At 36.2% G+C, this 25,273-nt stretch overlaps 1 protein-coding gene across 2 annotated transcripts in view; it reads right to left on the reverse strand.

The window, feature by feature from the left end:
- Positions 1-577: 577 nt before the first annotated feature.
- GLRA3 (glycine receptor alpha 3) overlaps positions 578-25,273 on the reverse strand; it is a 208,110-nt gene continuing 183,414 nt past the window's right edge. Inside the window, exons 8-10 of one of the 2 annotated variants that reach the window (XM_024996384.2) lie at positions 24,109-24,252; positions 21,825-21,869; positions 2,916-3,850 (exon numbers count right to left, since the gene is read on the reverse strand). In XM_024996384.2, coding sequence (XP_024852152.1) covers positions 3,578-3,850; positions 21,825-21,869; positions 24,109-24,252 — 462 coding nt within the window. In that variant the 3' untranslated portion in view covers positions 2,916-3,577. Of the gene's footprint in view, positions 3,851-21,824; positions 21,870-24,108; positions 24,253-25,273 lie in introns of both variants that reach the window. The other variant, XM_024996385.2, reaches the window with a different exon arrangement.

Below are 25,273 nucleotides of genomic sequence, written 5' to 3' on the forward strand. Positions count from 1 at the left end.
GGTACACTTATTTTTCTCTTAAAATCTTAAAAACTACATAAGTTGCACAGAGTGCTAAAACAGGTAACAACTTTCTCTCTTCCATCAAACATGCAGCCTCATTTTCTCACGGTTTTGCCCTAAAATTTCCATTATCTTCCATAAGATCCTGGGAATTTATAAGCACAATGCATGTATTCATATTTTAGGGATATACAGATTGAAAGCATCTGTAATTTAAAATTAAAGTAAAAGTTTTTAGAATGAATATACCTATAGAATAGGAATTGACTATAGGATAAGTAGGCAGAACAGTCCCTTAAATTCAGCAGCTGGGAGTAGCGTAGGCTCTCCAGGTGAGTAAGTGTTCTGGAGAAACAAGCAAAAAGTATGGAGACGTTTTAGAAACCCTTGGCTTTCTGCTTCTACAGCAACTTTCTGGAATCTGTTTTAAATAGTAAAGAAAGTTCTAGGTCCTCACTATAGTTAAACTCCAATTCTAATAGCTGGGAAAGAAAAAGATGTTACATAGTATATGCTAAGGTATCAATACAAGGTTTCCTAAAATTCACATGTAACTACAGATTTCAGTGGTTGAGATATAAAATTAGAAAAAAAGTAAAGCAAACTGCATGTAGAAAAATAACAAACTTCTTAATGTGACCATTTCAAAATGCTTCAGAATATCCGTATTAGAATTTCAACCTATGTGTGGGTACCCAGGGCATATGCACACATTTTAATTTTCACATCATTAATAGATTTGCAATTGGCTTAATTTGAAATATCAGGGTTTGACACAGGGCTCATTTAGGCAAATACTGCCTTAGGATGCTAATTACAATAAATTTTCACCATTTAAAAGGGTATCTAGGAGTTCATTTTAAAGGGTATCTTCAGGAGTTGGTAATGGACAGGGAAGCCTGGTGTGCTGCAGTCCATGGGGGTCACAAAGAGTCGGACACAACTGAGCTGATCTGAATTGAGGAGTTCGTTAAAGGGGACAGGTTCCTTTAAACTTTTTGGATTCAGATATATTTGTGATGTCACTGTTGCCATAGGAGTGAAACATTAGAGTTTTTTTTTTTTTTTTTCTGGCTGTACTATGCGGCATGTGGGGTCTTAGCTACCTTATCAGAGATTAAACCTGTGCCCCCTGCATTGGAAGCACAAAGTCTTAATCACTGGACTGCCAGGGAACTCCATTTTAAATTAAAAAAAAAAAAAAATGTTTTTCAGAGTATTTTCTTTGCATAGGGAGACAATGTTAAGTACATATACCTAAGTAAAATTTAATTCTTTTGAGATAGAGAGATTTCTACCATATCAACACCCTTGCTGAAAAAGCTGTTTCATGGCTAGTATTTGTACATTCTAAGTTTCAAGCTTAAAAAAAGAGACACTTTTAATATTCTCAAATGTAAAAACAAGTGATGTTCATAAATTTCTTTAGGGGCATAGGTTCATTGCCTATGTCTATGTATGTCTAAGCAAGCATTGTACATTTGCTTTTGGCAGAATTCATTTAATTTAGGCAATGATGAAGAACTTTAGAAATAAGATGTATGAAGTATAGAAAAATGTGTTCAAGTATTTCAGAGATATGTTGAGACAACACATAGTTTATCATCGATTCAAACCCACTAGCTTATCCTCAGAAAACACAAACAACATATCTACCTTTAATCCACCTTTAGTACAAGAATATATTTCCATGATTTTGGTTCATAAACACTCAGTGAAGAAGGACATGTCGAGATGCAGAGTTCTCAAAATAAAGTACATAGTAGTATCTTCTGCTGTGGCATTTTCATTTAAGGGCAACCCTTTTTTCCCCCTAATTGTATTTTAAATTACCTACAAAGTAAGAAAATTTGGAGTTTTAGTAGCAAAAAATGCCAAATATACATTATTTTTAAATTTACTTTTTTTAAAGTACAATTAGGTAGACCAAAGTTTGATAACATTGAAACATTTCAGCTTTAAATGGCAGCTCTTGCTTTTAGTTTAATAATAAAGATCAGAAAATAGTACTGTCTTGTTCAAAAGTGCCTATTTATCCCTCTTAAATCTGAGTTACTTGTTTTCTTCATGATTAAATCTTTATCTGTCAGTAATTTGGCTTGAGTTTCCATCTAGAGAATCTGACCAGTAATTAAACATTTTTAAAAAGGATTGTAGAGCTTTTTAAAAATACAACACTGGTGATAAAAATAATGCAAAAAATAGCAAAACAGGAAAAGAATCAGAGTCTGGTTCAATTTAACCCCAAAACTCTATCATATATTTTCACTTAATTACATTGCATGAAATGAGTTAATGCCCCATTGTAGTTGAAATAATTCCATGGGGTTCCTGATAAGTTTTAAGTAAAATTTTTGTTTAGAATTATTCACAATTAGTGGATGTATTATATGTTGAAATTATTAATTCAGAAATACAAAGCAATCAATTCTCATTTATAGAAGTGACTTATTTATATAATTTAGAATTAAAATCTTCCTTCCTTATATTTAGGGCTACGATTTGGAACCCATATAACTTTGATGGGAAGTCTGTTCTTATTTTTAAAAATCTCCCTAAATTTATTTTGGTTTTTATTAAATTCATTTTTTAAAAAAATGTAAATACTATAATCTCATTGAATTTTAAAGTCTCATTCTAAACTAAAATATAAAAGTCTTACTGAACTTTGTTCAACTATATCAAAACAATAAACATAATTACTTACAGATGATTAAGCAACTATTAAAAATCTAACAAAACAAAGATGCTGGCTTGAATTTTTTCAGTGTTTGGCAACAAAGAAAAATACATAGCTATAACACTTTTAAAAAACAATTGTGTTTTTAGTATATCTACATTCATTCACAGATATATAAAGTTAAGAAAAGTAGATTTTATGTATAATATGATTGCTTAGGCCATTAAAAACATTTCCAAAGAGGAAAATTTGATATTTCAAACAATTAAATTTAGTACATAAACAATAAAAGTTTTTTAATCTCCTGATTTTAATTTTCTATTACTTAAGTTGGCTCTATAGCATTTGTATGTACAATTTTCTATTATTATTGAGTGAATTTGTCACTTAACTATCATATTTTTCTATTTTGTAACTACAAGTATAAGAAAATATTTTAAAGCCTCAAGCTACATTTTTAAAATCTTCAACATTTCCTGTTTTTCCTTTTTAAAAGTTTTCTGTGCAAATTTTACTTTTGTGTTATTTAATACTGAATTGAAAAATCAAAGAATTTCAAAGCAATTCTCACATGTACTGTTATGTGACATCATATTACATACAAACACATTGACAATAATATGTCCACTTATAAAATTTACTGTGAAAGAACAGATAATCTTAATGAAATAGAATCCCAATAATACATATATTTTATATTCATTAAAGGAATCATAACTGCCCCATGACTTTGCATAGCAAGTCATAATAACACCTTTCCATGTGTCACTTGAGCACAATGGTCATCATTTGTATACCACACACACACACACACAAACACCCTTATGGCAAAAAGCCTTCCTTCTGAGTTGACACACTGAGTTTGTACACTTGCACACTCCCTGAGGCTTAATCTTACTGCTGATGAATATCCTCATGCCTAAGAATTTTATAGATAACCCAGTAGAAAATATTAAAAATCAAAAAGGCTAATGGGAAGCAGGCTCGGGAGATGGTGTCAATCTTCTTGGCCCTGTCGATAAAGACCTTCCTCATCTCATCTGGGCTCTTCGGCATTACTTGGACAGGATGGTTGGGGCCCTTTGGGGTCACACCTTCTTTGGTTTGCAGACACGGCCCCATTCCATAAGCTGTGAAGCTGAACCGGCTTTCCCTTATCTCATCATCCTGTCATAAGAAAAATAGAAGCACTGAAGTCATAGAATAAGGCAAGGCATGTATAACAAGTGCTTCAGAACCATAACTGAGGCTTTATCATGATAAATGATAACATTATTATAATGAAAAGATAAAGCATATCAAGGTGAGTTGACTTTTTTTCCTATTCAAGTTTTATCCTGCTGTATCATATAGATGAGTCTATTCAATAAAACTCTCAAGTGTTATGTTTTAATGGAAAAACTAAATATTCTGGTATTCCCTACATATTGCCAGACCACCTATATAAACTGGGCAAGAAAAAATTCTATGTGGCTAATAAGTTATCCAACATCTGTTGGGTCATCGAAAAAGCAAGAGAGTTCCAGAAAAACATCTACTTCTGCTTTATTGACTATGCCAAAGCCTTTGACTGTGTGGATCACAAGAAACTGTGGAAAATTCTTCAAGAGATGAGAATACCAGACCACCTGACGTGCCTCTTGAGAAATCTGTATGCAGGTCAAGAAGCAACAGTTAGAACTGGACATGGAACAACAGACTGGTTCCAAATCAGGAAAGGAGTATGTCAAGGCTGCATATTGTCACCCTGCTTATTTAACTTTTATGCAGAGTATACCATCATGAGAAATGCTGGACTGGATGAAGCACAAGCTGGAATCAAGATTACCAGGAGAAATATTAATAACCTCAGATATGCAAATGAACACACCCTTATGGCAGAAAGTGAAGAAGAACTAAAGAGCCTCTTGATGAAAGTGAAAGAGGAGAGTGAAAAAGCTGGCTTAGGGTGATAGTGGCCTCATAGAATGAATTTGGAAGTTTACCTTCCTCTGCAATTTTCTGGAAGAGTTTGAGCAGGGTAGGTGTTAGCTCTTCTCTAAATTTTTGGTAGAATTTAGCTGTGAAGCCATCTGGACCTGGGCTTTTGTTTGCTGGAAGATTTCTGATTACAGTTTCAATTTCCGTGCTTGTGATGGATCTGTTAAGATTTTCTATTTCTTCCTAGTTCAGTTTTGGAAAGTTGTACTTTTCTAAGAATTTGTCCATTTCTTCCAAGTTGTCCATTTTATTGGCATATAGTTGCTGATAATAGTCTCTTATGATCCTTTGTATTTCTGTGTTGTCTGTTGTGATCTCTCCATTTTCATTTCTAATTTTATTGATTTGGTTTTTCTCCCTTTGTTTCTTGATGAGTCTGGCTAACGGTCTGTCAATTTTATTTATCTTCTCAAAGAACTAGCTTTTGGCTTTGTTGATTTTTGCTATGGTCTCTTTTGTTTCTTTTGGACTTATTACTGCCCTAATTTTTAAGATTTCTTTCCTTCTACTAACCCTGGGGTTCTTCATTTCTTCCTTTTCTAGTTGCTTTAGGTGTAGAGTTAGGTTATTTATTTGACTTTTTTCTTTTCTTGAGGTAAGCCTGTATTGCTATGAACCTTCCCCTTAGCACTGCTTTTACAGTGTCCCATAGGTTTTGGGTTGTTGTGTTTTCATTTTCATTCATTTCTATGCATATTTTGATTTCTTTTTTAATTTCCTCTGTGATTTGTTGGTTATTCAGCCGTGTGTTTGTTGTTCAGCCTCCATATGTTGGAATTTTTAATAGTTTTTCTCCTGTAATTGACATCTAATCTTACTGCATTGTGGTCAGAAAAGATGCTTGGAATGATTTCAATTTTTTTCAGTTTACCAAGGTTAGATTTATGGCCCAGGATGTGATCTATCCTGGAGAAGGTTCCATGCGTGCTTGAGAAAAAGTGAAATTCATTGTTTTGGGATGGAATGTCCTATAGATATCAATTAGGTCTAACTGGTCTATTGTATCACCCTAATACCAAAACCTGACAAAGATGCCACATAAAAAGAAAACTACAGGCCAATATCACTGATGAACATAGATACAAAAATCCTTAACAAAATTCTAGCAAACAGAATCCAACAACACATTAAAAAGATCATACACCATGACCAAGTGGGCTTTATCCCAGGGATGCAAGAATTCTTCAATATCCACAAATCGATCAATGAAATACACCACATTAACAACTTAAAGAGTAAAAACCATATGGTTATCTCAATAGATGCAGAGAAAGCCTTTGACAAAATTCAACATCCATTTATGATAAAAACCCTCCAGAAAGCAGGAATAGAAGGAACATATCTCAACATAATAAAAGCTATATATGACAAACCCACAGCAAACATTATCCTCAATGGTGAAAAATTGAAAGCATTTCCCCTAAAGTCAGGAATAAGACAAAGGTGCCCACTCTCACCACTACTATTCAACATAGTTTTGGAAGTTTTGGCCACAGCAATCAGAGCAGAAAAAGAAATAAAAGGAATCCAGATTGGAAAAGAAGAAGTAAAACTCTCACTGTTTGCAGATGACATGATCCTCTACATAGAAAACCCTAAAGATGCCACTAGAAAATTACTAGAACTAATCAATGAATATAGTAAAGTTGCAGGATATAAAATCAACACACAGAAATCCCTTGCATTCCTATACACTAACAATGAGAAAACAGAAAGAGAAATTAAGGAAATATTCCATTCACCATTGCAACAAAAAGAATAAAATATTTAGGAATATAGCTATCTAAAGAAACAAAAGACCTATATATATAAAACTATAAAACACTGGTGAAAGAAATCAAATAGGACACAAATAGTTGGAGAAATATATCATGTTCATGGATTGGAAGACTCAATATAGTGAAAATGAGTGTACTACCCAAAGCAATCTATAAATTCAATTCAATCCCTATCAAGCTACCAACAGTATTTTTCAGAGAACTAGAACAAATAATTTTACAATTTGTATGGAAATACAAAAAACCTTGAATAGCCAAAGCAATCTTGAGAAAGAAGAATGGAACTGGAGGAATCAACCTGCCTGACTTCAGGCTCTACTACAAAGCCACAGTCATCAAGACAGTACAGTACTGGCACAAAGACAGAAATATACATCAAGGGAACAAAATAGAAAGCCCAGAGATAAATCCACACACCTATGGACACAGTCAAAAAATGGGCCAAAGAACTAAACAGACATTTCTCCAAAGAAGACATACATATGGCTAACAAACACATGAAAAGATGCTCAACATCACTCATTATTAGAGAAATGCAAATCAAAACCACAATGAGGTACCATTTCATGCCAGTCAGAATGGCTGCCATTCAAAAGTCTACAAGCAATAAATGCTGGAGAGGATGTGGAGAAAAGGGAACCCTCTTACACTGTTGGTGGGAATGCAAACTAGTACAGCCACTATGGAGAACAGTGTGGAGATTCCTTAAAAAACTGGAAATAGAACTGCCTTGTGACCCAGCAATCCCACTGCTGGGCATACACACCGAGGAAACCAGAATTGAAAGAGACATGTGTACCCCAAAGTTCATCACAGCACTGTTTATAATAGCCAGGACATGGAAGCAACCTAGATGTCCATCAGCAGATGAATGGATAAGAAAGCTGTGGTACATATACACAATGGAATATTACTCAGCCATTAAAAAGAATACATTTGAATAAGTTCTAATGAGGTGGATGAAACTGGAACCTATTGTATAGAGTGAAGTAAGCCAGAAAGAAAAACACCAATACAGTATACTAACTCATATATATGGAATTTAGAAAGATGGTAACAATAACCCTGTATATGAGACCGCAAAAGAGACACTGATGTATAGAACAGTCTTTTGGACTCTGTGGGAGAGGGAGAGGGTGGGATGATTTGGGAGAATGGCATTGAAACATGTATATTATCATATGTGAAATGAATTGCCAGTCCAGTTTCAATGCATGAGACAGGGCGCTTGGGGCTGGTGCACTGGGATGACCCAGAGGGATAGGATGGGGAGGGAGGTGGGAGGGGGGTTCAGGAAGGGGAACACATGTACATCCATGGCAGATTCATGTCAATGTATAGCAAAACTAATACAATATTGTAAAGTAATTAGCCTCCAGTTAAAATAAATAATTTTTTTTTAAAAAAGCTGGCTTAATATTCAACATTCAGAAAACTAAGATCATGGCATACAGTCCTATCACTTCATGGCAAATAGATGGGGAAACAGTGGAAACAGTGTCAGACTCTATTTTGGGGGGCTCCAAAATCACTGCAGATGGTGACTGCAGCCAGGAAATTAAAAGACGCTTGCTCCTTGGAAGAAAAGTTATGACCAACCTAGATAGCATATTAAAAAGCAGAGACGTTACTTTATCAAAGGTCCATCTAGTCAAAGCTATGGCTTTTCCATACTCATTTGAAAAGACCCTGATGCTGGGAAAGATTGAAGGCAGGAGGAGAAGGGGATGGCAGAGGATAAAATGGTTGGATGGCCTCACCAATTCAATGAAGATGAGTTTGAGTAAACTCTGGGAGTTGTTGATGGACAGGGAAGCCTGGCGTGCTACAGTCCATGGGGTCACAAAGAGTTGGACACCACTGAGCGACTGAACTGAATTGATTAAGTTATGTTGTGTCTAGTAATGTTCATGTACTACATTTTTTCTCATCATGTGTTTAAATGGGTGCATATATGTTGTTAAAGGGAAAATACCAGGATCACTGACTGAATTTTTCTTTTTTTGTGGAGGCAAGTTTTTTTAATGCTGTTTCCTACAACTTCATGTTACTTCATTGGGAAATACAGCTTAGATAGACAACACTGCTGGGTTATTGTTACTCCCCTTGATGTTTTATGCTAACCCATTTGGAATACCATCAGATGGTCAGATATCCTAGTTGATACACAATAACTTTTCGGGTATATTGGTTTAGTTGAAATTATGAAGGAAACCTGGCAGAAATTGGTTTCATGTTAAAGAAAATTACAACATGATAAAAAGTTATGTTCTAAAAAGTAATGTTAATTTTCTCCTAAATGCTCAAATTGAAGAGAATTCATCATGTATGTATATGAAAAGAAAATTTTAAAGAAAAATTACTTAATAAAAAGATGATAAATGAAATATTTTGTAAGAGGAAAATATGGTAATTAATGATTTATAATGAAATTCATTCATGAATAATTTAATGTATTTGTTAGAATATAACAGTAGGTAGCTGCCTATTTATTAAAAGATGACATCTTATAAAGGTATTATATCTCTATCCTTAGAGTAATAGAATGGTAAATTAAGAGTTAAAAGTAATTAATTGGCCCACATTCTCAAAAAATTATTTTAGGTCTGTGAAAGTACAGTCTCAATGAGCAGTATATTATAAAATATTAAAGTGAAAAAGAGAAATTAAGATGAATTCCAAAATTAAGGAGATGATGTAATAATTCATGAAATAATTTCCTGGGGAATTGTTACATAAAACAATTTCACCTGTAAAAACAGAAACATAATTATTGGAAAATATCTCAACTGTAAGATGTATAAGCTGGAATCAAGACTGCCAGGAGAAATATCAATAACCTCAGATATGCAGGTGACACCACCCTTATGGAAGATAGTGAAGAAGAACTAAAGAGCCTCTTGATGAAAGTGAAAGAGAAGAGTGGAAAAAGTTGGCTTAAAACTCAACATTCAGAAAACTAAGATCATGGCATCTGCTCCCATCACTTCATGGCAAATAGATGGGGAAACAGTGGAAACAGTGTCAGACTTTATTTTTGGGGCTCCAAAATCACTGCAGATGGTGACTGCAGCCAGGAAATTAAAAGACGCTTGCTCCTTGGAAGAAAAGTTATGACCAACACAGACAGCATATTAAAAAGCAGAGACATTACTTTGCTAACAAAGGTCTGTCTAGTCAAAGCTATGGTTTTTCCGATAGTCATGTATGGATGTGAGAGTTGGACTGTAAAGAAAGCTGAGCACCTAAGAATTGATGCTTTTGAACTGTGGTGTTGGAGAAGACTCTTGAGAGTCCCTTGAACTGCAAGGAGATCCAAGCAGTCCATCCTAAAGGAAATCAGTCCTGAATATTCATTGGAAGGGCTGATGCTGAAGCTGAAACTCCAATACTTTGGCCACCTGATGTGAAGAACTGACTCATTTGAAAAGACCCTTATGGTGGGAAAGACTGAAGGTGGGAGGAGAAGGGGACCACAGAGGATGAGATGGTTGGATGGCATCACCAACTCAATGAACATGAATTTGAGTACGCTCCAGGAGTTGTTGATGGACACAAAAGCCTAGCATGCTGCAGTCCATGGGATCACAAAGAGTCAGACACGACTGAGCAACTGACCTGAACAAAGGATGTATAAGTAATTGACTTTTGAGTAAATAAGTGTGAAATGAAATTGATGACCCAAAGTACACATAACTGTTGTAATCTTACAAAAAAACTGGAAACTGATTTCCCAGTGGTCTTTAAAAAGGATGTTCATTTATACAGCCAATAGTTTTCACTTCTGTGGGATTGTTAAGGCTAAATAACTGTTTTCTTTGATTTTTCTTTTTCTTTATGGAGAAATAATTGACACAGAGTTGTATAAATTTAAGGTGTAGTGTGTGATGGTTTGACTTACATATATTGTGAAATGATTACCACAGTATGTTTAGTGAACATCCATCATCTCACATAGACTAAAAAGAGAAAAAATTATCTTTGTGGTGAGAACTCTCAGGGTCTATTCTGTTAAAAACTTTCCTGTATGTCATATGTGCTATATCTTACAGCAGTGTTAACTACAGTTGTGTTGTACATTATGTCCCTAGGGCTTATATATTTAGAGCTGGAAGTCCGTACCTTCTAACCATCTTCCTCCACTGACCATCTGTTCTAGAGAACTGAGTATTTTCAAACCTTCAGAGAGCTCCCCACATAGACTCTTATCTCAAAACAGAGAAAATCCTCTTCAGATTTAACATATGTCATGAACAACTATAAGTTTCTCATCTCTGTCTTTCCAGTGAACTCTGAGTAAAGGCTTAATGCCAGGTCTTGCTGTTGAGGACTGCAGAGAAACACTAGTACTTCCAGCATCATTTCCTTGAAAACAATGGCCTTAAGGTAACAGGAATGAGGAGTTTGTGCCCTGTGCTGTGGCTCCTGCCCTGGCGGAGCTGTGTGGTGGCTCGAAGAGTGAGGGGCCAAAAACGCTCTTGAGTGGCTGCCCCCACCCCCACTCCTGAGATGGAGATGCTGTGTCTGGTCTGTTGCCTGCCTTGTCTGCTCCTAGAGGACTGAGTAAACACAATATCAGGTTAAAGTCTATTGTGTCTGGAGGGTCTGACTGAGAGTTTGAACCCAAAACCTCAGCGGTGGTGACGGAAGGTGACCTGGCTTTCAGATCCTTTCAGCCTCAATGTGGCCCAAGTTTCTGGGAGGGAGTTCTGATGAGAACTTGACCCTGATCCTCCTTGAGTTTGAGATAGCAAACCTGCAGGGAAAATACTGGGGATAAATCGTACTGTTGGGAGATGGATGACACAGCTGTATGCCCTGTTGAATTGATCACTGAGAGAAAACCAATTGGAAACTAGGTTATAAAACAGGGGAAAGTGGCTCAAGATACAATTGATAATTGATAATCTCTGTGCAACTTGGCTTCCCAGGTAGCTCTAGTGGTAAACAACCTGACTGCAATGCAGGAGACATAAGAGATGCGGGTTCCATCCCTGGGTCAGGAAGATTCCCTGGAGGAGGGTATGGCAGTCCACTCTAGTATTCTTGCCTGGGAAATCCCATGGATAGAGAAGCCTGGCAGGCTAGAGTCCACGGGAGTCTCAAAGAGTCAGACATGACTTAGTGATTAAACAAAAATTAATAATAATAGAAGGAAAATAAATTAGATTCCTCAAGCCTTATCCTCTGACCTAAACTCTGGTAGACATGGTGATTCAGGGAATCCCCTAGGCCTGGGTTCTCAGGTGGCTCTCCTTTGGGCAAAGAAGGAGGGTATGTATGATTTGTGGAGAGGTTTACCCTAGCAGCTGACATGCTGGGTTTCACTAATGGGAAAAAAAAAAAATTCCAGGCCATTCAGAAGAAAGAGCTTGGCCAGAAGAGAATCTATCAGCTCTCTTGAGGTGACTTTTAAAAGAACGAAAATTGACAGGATTCCTATGAAAGGTTTCCTGGCAGGTTGTCACCAGTCGGGAGGAAGGAAATGGTTTCAAGTTCCTGCAGCTGCTTCCCTTAAGAAACCCTGTTCAATCTGCTGTTTTCATCTCAGAAGTTAATCTAGTGATGCCAATGGGAATACAAACAAAAGGGGCTGACCAGGTGGCTGAATTGACTCCATCTGCAAAGACAGAGTCCGAAGGCCAAGTTCTCCTTGCCCAGTTCTGAGTGGGGTCCCAGGCTGTGCCATGGTTAACATAGAAGAGTTGTGGGTGGTAAACACAGCTCTTTGGGACTGTGGAAGCCGGTGTACCATGTGCAGTCAGACTGTTGAAAAGTGAGAAGATGATATTAAGAATAATAAGAAGCTGGCGGGCACAGTGATGCTGGGTTCATAGGCATCATGGTCATAGCAGAATGACCATGATGACATGCAGATAGGAAAATAAGGGACTGAGATATATCCACTGGGCTTCCCTTGTAGCTCATGGACAGAGGAGCCTGGCAGCCTACAATCGATGGGGTCGCAGGAGCCGGACACGACTTAGCGACTAAACCACCACCACGGTATATCCCTGATAGCTCAGTTGATAAAGAATTCATCTGCAATGCAGGAGACCCTGGTTTGATTCCTGTGTTGGGAAGCTCCTCTGGAGAAAGGGAAAGGCTATCCACTCCAGTATTCTGGCCTGGAGAATTCCAAGGACTGTATAGTCCATGGGGTTGCAAATAGTTGGACATGACTGAGCAACTTTCACTTTCACTTTCAAGAGACATCCAGTAGGTGGCATCAACCAAAGACTAAATGTATTAATATAATTGGAAAGGCTGTGACCACGGATGAAGGACCCGGCCATTTTCTGTCTTGAGCCTAATCTTGGGTTATTGTTCCTTGTGCCTGCTGCATGCGGTCATATCCAACTCTTTGATGGCTGAACACTTGAGTTCACTAAGGAAATGCCCCCCAGTAGCCTCTACCAGGATGGACATGGCAAAAACTGTTTAGGAGTTTCATTATAGGAATTCCAGGGTAGAATTAATTAGGTGATAGAGTCCCCATCTAGTTGCTGGCTCAGAAGGGGACTATGTCCCAAGGTGGATGTCTTGGATTGGCCTTTGACATAGTCATGGTGGTGAACAAACCATGAAGCAATGGATATAACATGTCCCTCTGTTGATTGCCCACTGAAGCCATTGATGTGGTCAGAGCTTGTCCAGAATATTAACAAGATTAAAAAAACAATTGCTCAGGATTGCTTTTGGATCGAATCTCCAGAGGACAAGTGCTAACACAAAGCTGACAGATGGAATGCCACTAGGGTCTTTGCCCAGGGCTCTTGGAGGAGTCAACTGACCATAGAAGGAATAGGGCTTCCCTGGTGGCTCAGATGGGAAAGAATCTGCCTGCAGTGTGGGAGATCCGGGTTCAATCGCTGGATTGGGAAGATCCTCTGGAGAAGGGAATGGCTACCCACTCCAGTATTCTTGCCAGAAGAACTCCACGGACAGAGGAGTCTCACAGGCTACAGTCCGTGGAGTCACAAAGAGTTGGACGCAACCGAGTGACTTTGAGACAGAGAGTCCATATTGGGCTTTGTTTACACTGTAACAAAAGCCACAGCTGAAAATACTATTTATGGCTTGAATCAGGTCCTTTCATATCAGTCTGGGCCCCTGGAATAGATCCCTTTGGATAAAGGAACACATTTACAAATGATCAGTGTATAAAATGTTCCAAGAGCACAACATAGTAAGGGTATATCAAATTCCATCAGCTCACAGAGCAGTGGTTGAAACGGAAATTAAAACCTTATTACTAGGGACTTCCCTGGTAGTCCAGTGGATGAGACTCTGATCATAAGCAATAGAAGCTATATTGAAACAAATTCAATAAAGACTTTAAAAATGGCCCCCACAAAAAAATAAAAAAAAGAAAGAAACACCATTATCACTAAACACAGGATGGTCAGGACATGAACGGTTGCCTGGTTGGGTCACTGGACGAGTACGCAGACCACACAGTGATACTAAGAAGCAAATGCCTTTAGAAAGGTTTCTGGTTTCTGGTAGTGGACGTGTGTGTGTGTCTAGCATTGGGGGGTTGGGGGATAGGAAGGCTATTACTTAACTCTGTCCCACCTCACAGGTTTCCCTTTTGTATCACCTGATATTATGGTTTTGGGTCCACGACTGTATTTTCCAGTTGAAGGGCTCATTTCTACTCATCATACTATATGTATTTATTTAGACTAGAAAGCCATTCATGCTCTCTGTGGAAGAGGGATCTAAACGTCCTATGTGCTTGAGTAGCTGGAAGGCCTTCCACTTAGATGGAGATACTTTATCTGCTGTCTCTCTTGCTTCTTATCCTACTGAAAAGCTAAGCAAATGACATATGAGATCAAAGCTTATTTCTGTCTTGAAAGTACAAATGCCTCCTCAAACCTGTAATCAGAGCTATGGAGCTGCACTGACAAAGCTACTTTACTTTGGATATTGATTTTAATAGAAAATGACACTTTTGAAAAACTGAAACTTCAACATCATCAGGCAGCATTGGCCTAGCATGAAAACTGGCCACAATTTGTAAAACTATGATATTCTATGTGCATGCAATAATGACAGTCCAGGCCAGGACAAGACTTCTCACAGTGAGGTCCATGCAACAGCTGTCTCAGAATCACTTGGAGGCATGGCTGAGATCCAGTTTTATGCATCTCAATTGCACAGATTTGCACTCATTAACATTTAGGTTGTCTCTGTCATCTGCATTTCCAAATTCTCCAGGTGATCATAATGCTCAAATATGTAGAAACAAAAATTCCCAAAAGACACAATGCAGCTATCTAGTTAGCTGGAATTCATGGTGATGTAACATTTTTTGAATTCCTCTAACACTTTCTTTTTTTTTTTATTAGTTTTGCCATACATCAACATGAATCCGCCACGGGTGTACACATGTTCCCAATCCTGAACCCCCCTCCCACTTCCCAATCCCACTGCTGGGCATACACACCAAGGAAACCAGAATTGAAAGAGACACGTGTACCCCAACATTCATCGCAGCACTGTTTGTAATAGCCAGGACATGGAAGCAACCTAGATGTCCATCAGCAGATGAATGGATAAGAAAGCAGTGGTACATATACACAATGGAGTATTACTCAGCCATTAAAAAGAATACATTTGAATTAGTTCTAATGAGGTGGATGAAACTGGAGCCAATTATACCGAGTGTAGTAAGCCAGAGAGAAAAACACCAATACAGTATACTAACACATACACATGGAATTTAGAAAGATGGTGACGATAACCCTGTATGCAAGACAGCAAAAGAGACACAGATGTATAGAATAGTCTTTTGGACTCTGTGGGAGAGGGAGAGGGTGGGATGATTTGGGAGAATGGCATTGTAACACTTTCTAATTTAAATTTAAAGTGGTAGTTTATGAAAACATACTCTGTAATGACATTTGATGCTTTTGAACTGGGGTGTTGGAGAAGACTCTTGAGAGTCCCTTGGACTGCAAGGAGATCCAACCAGTCCATCCTAAAAGAGACCAGTCCTGGGTGTTCATTGGAAGGACTGATGATGAGGCTGAAACTCCAATATTTTGGCTACCTCATGCAAAGAGTTGACTCATTGGAAAAGACCCTGATGTTGGGAGGGGTTGGAGGCAGGAGGAGAAGGGGACGACAGAGGGTGAGATGGCTGGATGGCATCACTAACTCAATGCACGTGAGTTTGGGTGAACTCTGGGAGTTGGTGATGGACAGGAAGGCCTGGCGTGCAGCAATTCATGAGGTCACAAAGAGTCAGACACAACTGAGTGACTGAACTCAACTGAATGACATTTGGGCTAGTACTGAGATATTATTTTATTTTTTAACAATTCCTGTTTTTAAGTCAGGCTGTGTCTAGGAGAGGCTGTATGTAAGCCTATTTATGTGAACTATATCTTTATTCATTTTTAAATTTATGATGGACCAAAGAATATTTTAGGAGTAGAATTTTGACAATTACATTTTATAATGTGATTTGGTGCTGTATTGTTTTCAAAAGCATCTGGGATATGATTTCACTAATAAATATATCACCAGTGGCTTTTCTATTAATTTTGGAGGTGAAGAAATAGAAATCTTCCATTTCAGTAAAAATATTTCCCTTGTTAAAACCTGTCATTCAAACATTTATGGGGGGCTTCCCAGGTGGCACAGTGGTAAAGAACCCGCCTGCCAATGCAAGAGACGCAGGTTTGATCCCTGGGGCAAGAAGGTCCCCTGGAGTAGAAATGGCAGCCCATTCCAGTATTCCTGCCTGGAAAATTCCATGGACAGAGGAGCCTGGTGGGCTACAGTTGATGAGGCCACAGAAAGTCAGACATGACTGAGAAAATAAGCACATAACTAAAAAGTACATCACGTTATTTTACGACAACTAATTTTTCTGCTTTGTAAAACTCAGTCAAAAGATTATCCTGTGTTTATGTATGTTTACAAGTGCAGTGATATTCTTTATTCCAATTAGCACTCAAATTTTTTTTTGAGATAATTCAATTTTCTGGAGCTACCTTCAGCTTGGCTTTCTAATAGAGTGAAGGCCACAAAAGTAAGGTTTAGACAAACATCTAAAACTTTTGACTCACTATAGGTTAGCTAGTGTTTAAAGTTCAGGAAATTAAGCCCCTTTACAACTCAAAATATAGACAATAAGAAAGATTAAATAGAATGAATTAAAAATGAACTAAAGAACATGGCTGATTCAAAAAGTAAAATTGAAGAAACAGCTTAGTTTACCCACAAGTCAATCGTCTCAATATGCTTCAAGCAAGTTAGAAGGATAGGCAATAAAAAATATAAAAAGTCATTTTGTTGGTGTATAATTCTTTCTACAGGAGGACCTGTTTTCACTAAATATGGAAATGAGAAAAACGTTTCAGTAATTAAGCAACAATACCATACTGTGAAACATTCTCAGTGCTTTTCTGCCTTATTTAGAGAATTATGCCAAAGATTGACTCATGTAACATGCATATTATAACTAGAATTATTACAAAAAGACAATTCATGGGCAGATATAGTAATTCAATTTAATTTCTTCATCTTTATCATCAAACATGATATATTATCATATATATGAGAAAAGAATTAATTTCCTATCCTCTTCTTAGTTTTAAAATAGCAACAAAAAAAACCTTATTTGTTTGCTGACATGGTGAAAGCATGAAGATTGCTAGTGAGTAGTTACAAATCATTAATCATATAAGACAGCCTGAATGATGATTAATTATGACAATTGCTGTGAGATACAACAGCATTAAATATGTTACTTTCATCCTGATGTTTTCCTGGGCTGCTGCTGCTGCTAAGTCGCTTCAGTCGTGTCTGACTCTGTGCGACCCCATAGATGGCAGCCCACCAGGCTCCCCCATCCCTGGGATTCTCCAGGCAAGAACACTGGAGTGGGTTGCCATTTCCTTCTCCAATGCATGAAAGTGAAAAGTGTAAATGAAGTCACTCAGTCGTGTCCAACTCTGTACGGCCCCATAGACAGCAGCCCACTAGGCTCCTCCGTCCATGGGATTTTCCAGGCAAGAGTACTGGAGTGGGGTGCCATTGCCTTCTCCGTGTTTTCCCCCTAGTGGATACCTTTGAGATTTCTTTATACAATGAAGATGCTAAGTAAATTATTCTAAAGGTTGTTTTATTTAAATAATTTTCTGTAACTTTTAATTGTCAAGTAGGAAAATGACAGAAGAAGGAAAAGTAAATTGATATTAATTCACATTTATATGATTTCAAAGTATGTAGATTTTTAAAAAAATGTTTTTTAAATTTTTTGAAAATTGCTAATTAACAAAACAATGGATTGTTTTTGTTGAGAGAAATAAGCATCACTTAGAAAATTTTAAGGCAAGGTGAAGTATGTGAATGAATTAAAAGTTGTTCTCTAGGATAAGTATCAGCCTAAAACAAAAATCCTGTTTAATACATCTGAGTACATTTCTGTATCACCCACCCAAACATGGAAGGCTTAAAAGAGTACAACTATGTATGATGTTAAAAATACTTTAGACTTACAAGTCAATTGTCAATATAAAATTCCTTGAAATTTAGCGTCCAGGAGAACCTTGCATTTATTATAGATGACATATGAATTAGCTGGGCTTCCCAGGTGGCTCAAACAGTAAAGAATTAGCCTGCAATGCAGGAGACCCAGGTTCAGTCCCTGGGTCGGGAAGATACGCTGGAGAAGGGGATGGCTACCCACTCCAGTATTCCTGCACGGAGAATCCCATGGATAGAGGAACCTGTCGGGCTGCAGCCCATGGGATCACAAAGAGTCAGATACAACTGAGCGATACTGCTACTACTGATACTACTTCCTCTTTCATGAAGTAGTTATAAACTAGCCAAATTTATGCTCGGTGTATTGAATTTAGATTCAGAAATGGTTTGGAGATTATTGAATGGTAAAATGTAAGCTTAAAAGGATGAATATTTTAGGCGAAACTTTGTGAAAACATGATATGTGTACATACATAGGGGAATTGAAAAGTCAATGAAATAATTTTTTTTTAAATCTGCATATCTATTTCTAACTTAATGTTCTAGATTCTTTCAGTGCCAACTTATCATCATAGGGTGACATAAGATAATATTTTACAGTAGATAGCACATAAAGAGCACTGTGCCTGTTTTATTTAACTGTGTGATGGAAGTCATTATACAGCGTGTGAACTTAAGTACAGACTATTTTATTTATTGAATATTATTTTCCTAAACAGATATTTCAGAGGGGATAGAGCTCTAAAAAATAGTTGTATTTAACATACACTTGGAATACTTGTTGTAGGAAATAATCAAATTTTTATAATTTTTCTTTTACGTAAGAAGAAATTTCTAATCCCTGTGCATCAGTCATTCAAGTAGAATTAGTTTGAAATTGTTGAGAAACTACTTTTTTTCAAGTATATATCAAATACTTACCTATGGAAAGAATATCTTCTATTTTAGAATATAGCATAAACTGACCTCCAATGGAAACTTTAGAAAATAATTCCATGTATACAGGTACTACATTGCTTCCAACCATGAAGCCTCATTCCTTCAACCAAAATAGTATGCATATATATTTATAATTGGGCTTCTCTGGTGGCTCAGTGGTTAAGAATCTGCCTGCAATGCAAGAGACCCAGGTTCAATCCCTGAGACAGGAAGATTCCCTAAAGAAGGGAATGGCAATCCAGTCCGATATGCTTGCCTGGAAAATTCCATGGACAGAGGAACTTGGTGGGCTACAGTCCATGGGGTCACAAGGAATCGGACACAACTGAGCAACTAACACTTTTTGCACGTTTTTCATATTTATATCTGTTCTAAATTTTATTTGTTTTCATAATTATATTCTAGACCTCACAAAGGGTATTAATACAAGGCAGAAAAATCAATTACTTGTTATTCTTAATAGTTACCTTGAGTTATTTTTTAAAGTAATACAGGACATAAATACATATGTAAATAAGTTTTTGTACAAATAATCAAAATACAGTCAATTATTTTAAAAAGAAAACAAGCAAAAATATACACTTGGCAATTAGTTTTTGAATCTAGAATTTGTGGTCCATTCTTATTTCATTTGCATACACAAGTAGCAATTAATATACAAGAATAAGCAGGAAGATACACCCGAACACCATGTATATGTATTTTTGCTCAGCAAACTTTCATTATCACATTGCAAAGCAAAAGCTGCATGAAATGCATTAAAGCAATCCCATATCATCCATATTTCTCAACAAGTTACATATGTTCAGAAATATTTCGGCATGTGTTTAAACCCTCCAGGACTAAAGTAATGATATCATACATGGGAAGAGCAACTTCTAACCAAAATACTTTTGTATCATGCATACACCCACACACACACAGCACTAAGGATAAGCATTTATGGCAAGGTGCGGTGGTGTGTGATTGGCACACAGCAGGCTAGAACAGTGTGGGGTGGGGAAATTTGGATACAAGCGCGAACGTGTATTCTTTCACAGTATACAAAAAGGATCCATTGTACGTTTACAGGGGAAAAGGTAAGGCGTAAAAGATCATATGCAGTGCCTAGGCCAAATGCTAAACCAAGGTAAAACTTTCCCCAGAATAATATGTTTATCAGTGTAAAGCCCTTTGTTATGTGAAGCTTTCTATAATGGGGCAATTTTATTTACTGCCTCGTCTGCCGAATTAAAATACTATGAAAAACATGCAAATCAGTACTCATGAAAAGAAAGGATATTCAGTTAATTTTTAGACTTATCTTGATTATGTTAATTTAATGATTTAGATTGCTTAGACTGTCACTAAGCAAAGTGTATACTTTGGTTTTTTTTTTTTTTAATGATGAATTCATTTGGCCCAGAGGACTATTAGGTTGAGAAAAATTGTTTTCAAAAAGTGAAAATGATCAACCTTAATTATCATCAACCTGAATGATAATTAGAATGTTATAAAAATAAATGTGATGCATATATTGCTAATCAAATGTATTTGCATTTATTGTATTTTTAAAATGTATTTGTATTTTCTTAAATAATATAGCTAGTAAACCATATTGTTTCCTTTTTAAAAAATAAGTATTTATTGACTGTTAGCAAAGGAAATCTGTATTTTCATCAGAGTTATTTTTGTACTGTTTTGTCAGGCAATATCTAATTGAATATATATTTCATACTAACATTCCTTATATACTGTTTAGTTACTGAAAATTTAAATATATACCTCTCCCAAAGACACAACTATGTGTTATGAAAATTCAAGGCAATGAATTTTTAAAGAAAATTAGTTAGGATAATTACATAAAACTAATTGGATCATGTGAATTCTCCCCCCAGGGATGAAAATTGAAGACGTAGGTAGCTACAGTGGGAACAACTATGAAATTTTAGTAGAAAAGAAAAATAGTTGAGGAAGTATTATAATATAGGAATATATAATATAGGAATATAATTAATAACTGCTTTAAAATAATCTTTGGTCTAGATACTTGTTATGAAATTAAGATCACTATTCATCTAACAGTATGTCTGTTGTGTATTCACACAATTGTGTCTATTCTTAAGTGAGATTTGTGGTAAAAATTATCTGGAGAGGTATTGTTAAATACACTTTATTCCAGAAATTTTAATTTAGTAGACTGGACTGTTTGGATATGATTTCCCAAGCTAAATTCTTGGGTTTGGGTATATTTAAAATTTAATTAGAGTGATATATTATGGATCTCCAAGTCAAATTACTAATATGCTGTACTGTAGATTACATTTCTAAACACTTAGCCATTCTAATTAGAGGTGTGTCCTTGTTATCTATTTTTAATCAAACATTTCCAAGGATGCTGAAATCAAAATAAAATTAAAAAAAAAAACAAAATCATTCATTTACTCTAAAGAATCTCAACATATATTAACATTAAAAATAGTTTGTAAAGATACATACGTTAGATAAAGCATTTTATTTTTGCCTTATTTTTAGGTCTCTATTTTCTGGCAAGAGGAGCTGTTTTTAGAACTTATTTGTACAAATAAATGTCCCATCTATTTTGCAACTACTTTTGTCAAAGTGTATGATTATTTTCTCTACAGAGACTATTATAAGATGCATGTGATATTTCTGTGTAATATATATTTTTAAATTATTTTGACCAAACAAATAACTCAGTTCATAGAATGAAAGATAACATTTCAAAATTTTTTTACTGAGTGAAGAGAGACAACGGGAATTGTTAGAAAAAGAGAATATTCTTAGCTGAAGGGGATTGGTGGTTGTTCAGCTTCAAGTGTGCAGGGGTCTGTGTTTCCCCACCCAACACTGCCTGAGTGCAGAGGATGCTGTCTGCTTTTTTTTTTTAACTGATGACCACATTCTTCTACTTAAAGTTAAGAAAATGAATTTACCGTGTCTGAGAAACGGTAAAACTTCTCCAATGCAAAAGCTTCTGTCTGTGGGAAGGTAATGGACCAACAGGGATTGAGAAACCAGAGAATCAAGTCATAGATGGTTAAAATATAATTGCACAATCGGCATTCATTGCACACATCATCTTAACAAATGTAGGTATCAATTAATAGTTCCTCACATACATAAGCTATCCAGCCCCAGAGTATGAACTAAAAAAAAAAATGAATTTCTTTACTGTACTATATCTTAATTACAATATATGTTCACTGAGTATTTCAAATGGTGATTAGAAATACAATCAGATGTTACTATTTTTGCACTTCGGCACTTTTCTAGAGTGCCAATCACTAGAAAAATTAATCTTGCTGTCTTTCTGTGAGCTAAATAATAAAGGGTGTCAAATATTTTTATCCCAATACACTTACAGGTGGTAAAACTGAATAAAGAGTTGCTGTGGCATGGATTTTTTTAAGGAGGAACCAGAAATGAGTGTCTAAGTTTGTAGAGCATTATCTTATCCATTGGCTGCTCTGACTGCCGGATATGTGGTGGGTGCAGAAAAGGTCTGAGCTCTCATCTCCCCTTGGAACATCACCTGTGTACGACTCCTCATTTCTGGTGTTGGCAGCACGTGGCTGATATATCCTACACTGAAGGAAGGAGAAGAAAGGCAGAAAAATGTAAAATAAATGTGAAAAAGTGAATCAAAATGAGAGGGGGATATAAGTATTGCTTTACTTTTGATTCATGATGTTGGAAGGAAAAATTGTCTTGATCAGTCATTCAGCGGGGAAAAAATGACCACACCTTCACTCCTGGGATACAGAATGCTCTGTCTTATCACAATGTTTCAGCCTGTGCCAGGTATCATGAGAAAAAGGAGAAAATGAGAAGTAAGGGAGGTTAGAAAGAAGTGGAGGGGGAGACGGGGAGGCAGAGTGAGAAAAGTGTAAGGACACCAGCAGACTAGGAGAGGCTGGGGGCAGGAGATAAAGTTCATCTCTCCACGAAAATATATGTTAATATATAAATGATGTGCTTTAATGCTTATAAAAAATTGGTCAGATACAAGCTCTGGCATTGTTTTTCTGTCAGCCGTCTTACCCAGAGTATTGCAATGCTGAAATTTCTCCCATGCTACAGTGAATCAGGATGTTTACTGGAGCAGGTGATGATTCTGAGGAGTCAATTAGACACTACTGAATAAATTACTGCTTCAGATGTTCAAATTGAGTAGACTCAGCCCTGAGAGATCATGGCTTAGGGTATTTTTTTAACATTTTATAAATATATAAATTACAGTCAGTCCTTCAGAAACCATAAGAAATTCCTTAGAAATTAAATTCTTAAAAATGTATGCTATATATAAACCAGACTATTCATTTTAAGATTTGAGAATGTTTTGACTTAAGTATCTCAGTATATTGGATTCTGGTCACAGTTTTCCTTGTAATATATGACTGTGACATTTCTCTATAGCTTGAGACCATTTGCTTTTTTAAAATGTCAGCTGGCACATTCACATTAAATGTAAACTCAAAGATAGGTTGGCTCACAGAAACTCTTTCAGAAAAGGTTGATTGAAATTATGTGCATATAAAGAGAGATGACATTATAAGTCTTATTAGAGGGGAACTACCTCATCCTGTACATCCAAATCCAATTAGAAGATTACTTCTACAGTTTCCTGTGGTCTCCCAGGGATGTCCCTGATTTATCAGGTGATAGCAAGGCAAAAATACACGTTTACTGTGTTTCCAATGGGGATCCAGAAGAAATGTCTCAAAAACACAAAGATACATATAAGAAAGAGACCACATAGCTTTATGTGAACATCAGAGTATTATAAAATAAATAGATAACATTTGATTAAAAAAATTCAAGGAATTAGTTCAAAAAAAGAAAAAATTAATAGCAATAGTTGATGACTTGTGTCAAGTAAAGCCATCAGAAACATTACAGCATTGCAAATAAGAAATGATAGATTTTATTAGTTGAAGCAAAAAATGATGTTTTTCCAGGACAGATATTAGAAAGAAGTCGATAAAGCTCTCATGTCACCAGATCTGCTGTGTAAAGTATTGGAAAGCAACTAGATGTTACTATTTTCTCCCGGAAGCAATTTTTGACAATGTAAGTTTCAGTTGGACAAAATCAAAGGACAGTCATCTCTTTGAGTTTCTATCTCCATTTTCTTTCTGTACATCCCTATTAAACATAACAAATTCACTTTCCAGGGAGAATTGTATCCTAAGGAACTTCATGCATTTAATCACTTACCTTACTCCTTCTCTTTCGTCGAAATCTCAGAAGTTCTTTGTGTTGTCTTGATACAAAATTTACCGCAGCATATTCCAGAAGTGCTGAAAACACAAAAAGGAGGCACACTGCCATCCAAATATCAATAGCTTTGACATATGAGACCTAACCAGGAAAGAGAGAGTGAGAAAAGTGACTTGTTACTTCCATGGAGAACAAAAATGGACATCTGTTCTAAATTATACCATTTATATACTAGTAATTTTTTACTTAAAATTTTTGTAAGTTTTATGTATTAGTCATACATTAAAATATATATTTCTTGCTAGCAATTTTTTTTTTCAAATGAAGCACTAGACCAAATGTATGATGAAAGAAAATAAGATGAAAGGTAATTTTATCATCAGGGTAAGATAGTATCATACTTGAAAAGTGTGCAGTAACATTGAAAGATACCTGCAGAGTAGCAGAATGCTTGAGAAAGTCTGAAGCAATATTGAGATATAGAAAATACTATTGAACTTGTAGCTCCGTATTTTCTTAATTAAAATTTATTTTTTACTTTGAAATAATTTTAACCTTACAGACATGTTGGTGGAACAGTAAAAAGAACTCCCAAGTTCAACAGTTGTTAATGTTTACTTACATTTCTCTCCCTTCCCTTAATCTCGATCTCTTATGTTTTTCTCCCTGAATTATTTGACTATAATATGCAGACATGATGCCCTGATACTTATGTGTTTTTCTAAAAGGACACTCTCCTACACACACTCAGTTGACCTTTCAGGGCTCAGGATAAATTTTGCTAAAATCTGATTCAGAATCCTATGACATCTGTGTTTACCTGAACACACTGTGCTGTAATTGCTTATTGCTTGTTTTCTTTTTGGTTAGAGTGTGAACTCTTTGAGGACAGATGGCATTTGTTTTGTTCACCACCACAGTAGTGTCTGACCGATGTGTGCATATTTGCTGACTGAATGAGCAGATAAATGAAGGTGCAAAATGTTAAAACACCAGGGAGGAGGGAGCCATAGATAATGATTCCTGTGGAAATTCACTATCTCGAGTGATGCTCTGTTAATACCTGGAACTGAATTGATTTTCTTTTAAAAAGAACTGTCAACTTACACCACTTCCAATGGTGTCAACTTACATGTGAGATGTGCCAACATGGGGGCCCTCT

The sequence above is a fragment of the Bos taurus genome, chromosome 8 (genome assembly GCF_002263795.3).
Source record: "Bos taurus isolate L1 Dominette 01449 registration number 42190680 breed Hereford chromosome 8, ARS-UCD2.0, whole genome shotgun sequence".
Classification (NCBI taxonomy): domain Eukaryota; kingdom Metazoa; phylum Chordata; class Mammalia; order Artiodactyla; family Bovidae; genus Bos; species Bos taurus.